Here is a 3,871-nt window from a genome sequence, read left to right as displayed (position 1 = left end):
GCATGCTCCCTCTGCCTTTTGATTAGTTTGGATAGAGGTTTATCTATCTTGTTGATCTTCTCAAAGAACCAACTCTTTGTTTCATTGATTCTTTGTAAAGTTTTTCTAGTTTCTACCATAATAGAAGGAGACATAGTAGGTTTAAAGAGAAATCAGGCTCTAAGGAAAAGTCTAGAGATCTACAAGGATGACACCAAGTAACAATGTAAGCAACAGAGGAGAGGCTACCTTAAATACCCTCCCTGATAATGAGATTGGTGACTAACTTACATGCTATCCTAGAGCCTTCATTCAGCAGGGGATGGAAGTAAAAGCAGACACCCATAGCATGACACTGAACTGAACTGAAATCCAGTTGCAGAGAAGGAGGAGTGATGGGCAAAGTGGTCCATACCAGGCTGGTGAAACCCACAGAAAAAGCTGACCTGAACAATGGAGAGCTCTTGGTCCCCAGACTAAGCTGGGAAACCAGCATAGGACTGATCCATGTCCCATGAATGTCAGTGTCAGTGAGGAGGCCTCAGAAATCTATGGGGCCTCTTGTAGTAGATCAATACTTATCTATAGGGTAGGAATGGACTTTGGGAGCCCATTTCACAAAGAGGGATACACCCTGAGTCTAGACACATGGTAGAGGGCTTAGTTGCTATCCAGAAGGATATGACAGATTCTGAAGACCACCTTTTGGAAGGCCTCACACTCCCTGGGGATCATAGAGGGTATGGGATGGGTAGGGAGTTAGTGGGAGGGCAGGGGAGGAGGCGAGGGAGAGGGAACTGGGATTGACATGTAAAGCATGTAAAGCAATTTTGTTTCTAATTTTAAAAAAAAATGGAGAAAAGAAAAGAACACTTGGCCAGGACCAAATTCAATTTATTTCAATTTAAATCTATAAACTTCAAAGAAGCCATGGATTGCTCATGGTTTTACATTGTTTCCACCAATTACATTTTCATGCCCTTATCCACCACAGGATGAAAATTGGCTTAGTTGAAATTAGAAAAAATATTTATCTTGAAATCTTCTTCCATGACTCATGAGTTAATTTCCCTACCATTGCCTAACATTATTTTTCTGTGTCTCCTTTCAAAACCTCATAGTAAAGTTACAGTCACTATACATATAAGCAGATTTGCACCTTATAGGAAGAGAACATGTGATTTGTTTTCTGAGTTTGTAAGACCTGGCTTAATATTATTAATTACAAGCCCATCAATTTTCCTACAATTTTGTTATTTCATGTTTCACAATAGTTTATGAGTATGCCATTTTATATGTAAGCAAATATTTGATTATGGGTTTATATATTCATGGATGTAAACATGGACTCAATTTCCATGTAAATAGAGCAGCCATAAACATGGATGGGCACAAATTTCTGTGGAAATAAATGGAGTATTCTGGGTATATTCCCATGAGTGTAAAAGATGGGACATATATCAGCTCTATTTTTTATTTATTTATTTTTTGAGGAACCTCAAAACTGATTTCCATAATGTATATATCACATATGTTCTAAACTTTATTGATGAAGTCCACATTACACTGCTGCCAAACCAGAAAACATCAAAATAATAAAATGGAATTTACATTCTAATCTCCCTGATGAACACAGATTCAAATTTTATCAAAAACATTTGCAAAGAAAAAAAGATAACATTGAAACCACCATTTATTTCCACTCAATTTCTGCATGAGGTAAAGGATATTGATAATAGTTTTTCACTAAGTGGTCTGGGGAGATGCTCTGTTTGAAGATGTTGTTGAAGACTGTTGGTGCAAGCTACAGAGCAAGCAAGTTGTCTCTACAGCAACTGAAAGTAGGGTATGTAGGAAGTTATGGCGGAAGAAGTTTTCTGATACTGCTGAAGACAAGAACAGTTGTAAATAGTCAGGGGCCTCCTGAAGCACAACTTCCAGGCCAGCCAGTGGATTAGCTTTCTTTGCAGATAGACTTTATGACCCATTAGATTTTTGTGAAGTAACCAAGCACTCAGCATGCCCTGGACAAATGAAAGCCAGAAGAAGGATGGCTTGATTGAGAACATTTTTCTAACTCTTTTGTACATAGGTAGACAGAGGGAAGACTTGAAGCTGAAAGTTGAGGAGTGAAATATTCTTTATACAGTGAGAAAGCCTAATGTGGACAGCTAATTCAACCAGCTGACAAAACTCTGAGACACACCATTTACATTAATAGTTAAAGGACAGGGCACTACCTACTTAACTTTCTGTACTTACTTTGTGAGGGAGATGGGTGACTAAACAACTGTATACCGTAAGAATTATATCATTTACATACTTAAGAATGAGTGTGTTCACATTCCTTATCCAGACCAAGCTGAGACGTGGCATGGAGTAATGATTCATAAGAACAAAGGGTCCAAAACAAGGAAAACAAAGAGAAGTGAGGTGACTGATGTTTACCAGCCACCAACTAGGATTAGACAAAAGAGCCACACAGCCTTGTAAGATAGCAGAGAGAGTATAAAAAGCCAGAAAAGTAGACACCAGGACCAGAATGTTATGGGTGGCTCTGGATTCAGGGAAGTTTCTGATGGAAACACAAGTGCTCCGGATGTGCTGAATCCTCTGCTTGTGTCTGTACAGAATGATGATCATGGAGCCACTAGACCAGGCCATGAGCAATGAAAAGCAGATTTCAGGGCACACCACCAATGCTGCATAGAGTGAGTCATTGATTCCATCCCGCCCTGCAGTAGAGCAGTGACCAAAATCTCGTTTACTTGTCACATTGTTACTATAACTTTTGATAATTGGATACACAAAGAAAATGAAATGTATCAATATGTATGAGACCCAGAGAAGGGAAAGGGTGCAGCCAATGTACTTAGCAGCTTTGACTTTTTGATCCTTACAACAGGATTCCTTCTGACTGATGGTGACCGCCTGAAAGACGCTCAAGAGGCAGGTGGAGCCAATGGACACACTGCGGCCAACTCTTACAATGTACAAAATTAATCTGCATCCAAAATCATTTAAAAACTGCTTCAAACCAAAAGCTGCCATCGTGTGGGGCACTCCTGTAGAGAGAATGATCAGGGTGTTGGCTGCCATCAGGTGCATGTGAATCAAATCTACAGCCTTTAATTTGCTGTCTCCATAGCAGATTAAATAGTAGTAAAACACAGAGATATTTCCCAGAATTCCTATTGTAGTTAGTGACAAGACAATTATTTTGATGGTCAGATTCCACAAATACATTCTGTTATTGGGCATGATTCTCATTAGATGATGGACAAAGACACTTCTCTGTTCAAAATAAATGAAAAATATTAATAACCCAAAATCTACAGAGAGGTTAAATCGCAAAACCCGACTAGACTACATAACAAAAATTTCTCATTTTTTATGATATTGTCAATTATTGCTTACATTGCAATCTACTCTAAGATGGCTAAAGGCCTCATCGTGATTATGTGAATGGATTGTATGCCTTCCTCATATCATAGAATATGTCAAATCGTGGGAAATTTAATTTGCCCTGTAAGAAGCAATTGTTATAAGAGGCAATAGCAGGATGCATAGTCCAAGACTGTGATAATAAACTAGCATTTTCTAACCAACCATGGTATATAAGAAGAAAATTTCAATGATTTGTACCAAACTAAAAAATTGCCAATTCTTATTGTATATATCATTTACATTAAAACCAGATAAATGAAAAAATCATAATATCATTCATGATATTTCTACAGTTACATATGAAAATTTTACTAAAGGCATAAAAAGTGTTCAAATGATGCTTTAAGTAACAACTCCTATCTTACGTTAAGAGCTACCATTTATGTAAGTCACACCACATAGACACAAACAGATATGTACACACTCAGGTTAGGACTCTTAGAGC

At 37.9% G+C, this 3,871-nt stretch overlaps 1 protein-coding gene across 1 annotated transcript; it reads right to left on the bottom strand.

Moving 5' to 3' along the window:
• Positions 1 to 2,223: 2,223 nt before the first annotated feature.
• Positions 2,224 to 3,240, bottom strand: LOC100757097 (vomeronasal type-1 receptor 4-like). Its single transcript, XM_027434529.1, has one exon. The coding sequence runs from the start codon at positions 3,238 to 3,240 to the stop codon at positions 2,224 to 2,226; it is 1,017 nt and encodes a 338-aa protein (XP_027290330.1).
• Between the last annotated feature and the right edge of the window lie 631 nt (positions 3,241 to 3,871).

This window comes from Cricetulus griseus, unplaced genomic scaffold (genome assembly GCF_003668045.3).
Source record: "Cricetulus griseus strain 17A/GY unplaced genomic scaffold, alternate assembly CriGri-PICRH-1.0 unplaced_scaffold_294, whole genome shotgun sequence".
Taxonomy (NCBI): domain Eukaryota; kingdom Metazoa; phylum Chordata; class Mammalia; order Rodentia; family Cricetidae; genus Cricetulus; species Cricetulus griseus.
Note: the sequence above shows the minus strand (reverse complement) of the source record. Positions and strands in the feature narration are given on the sequence as shown.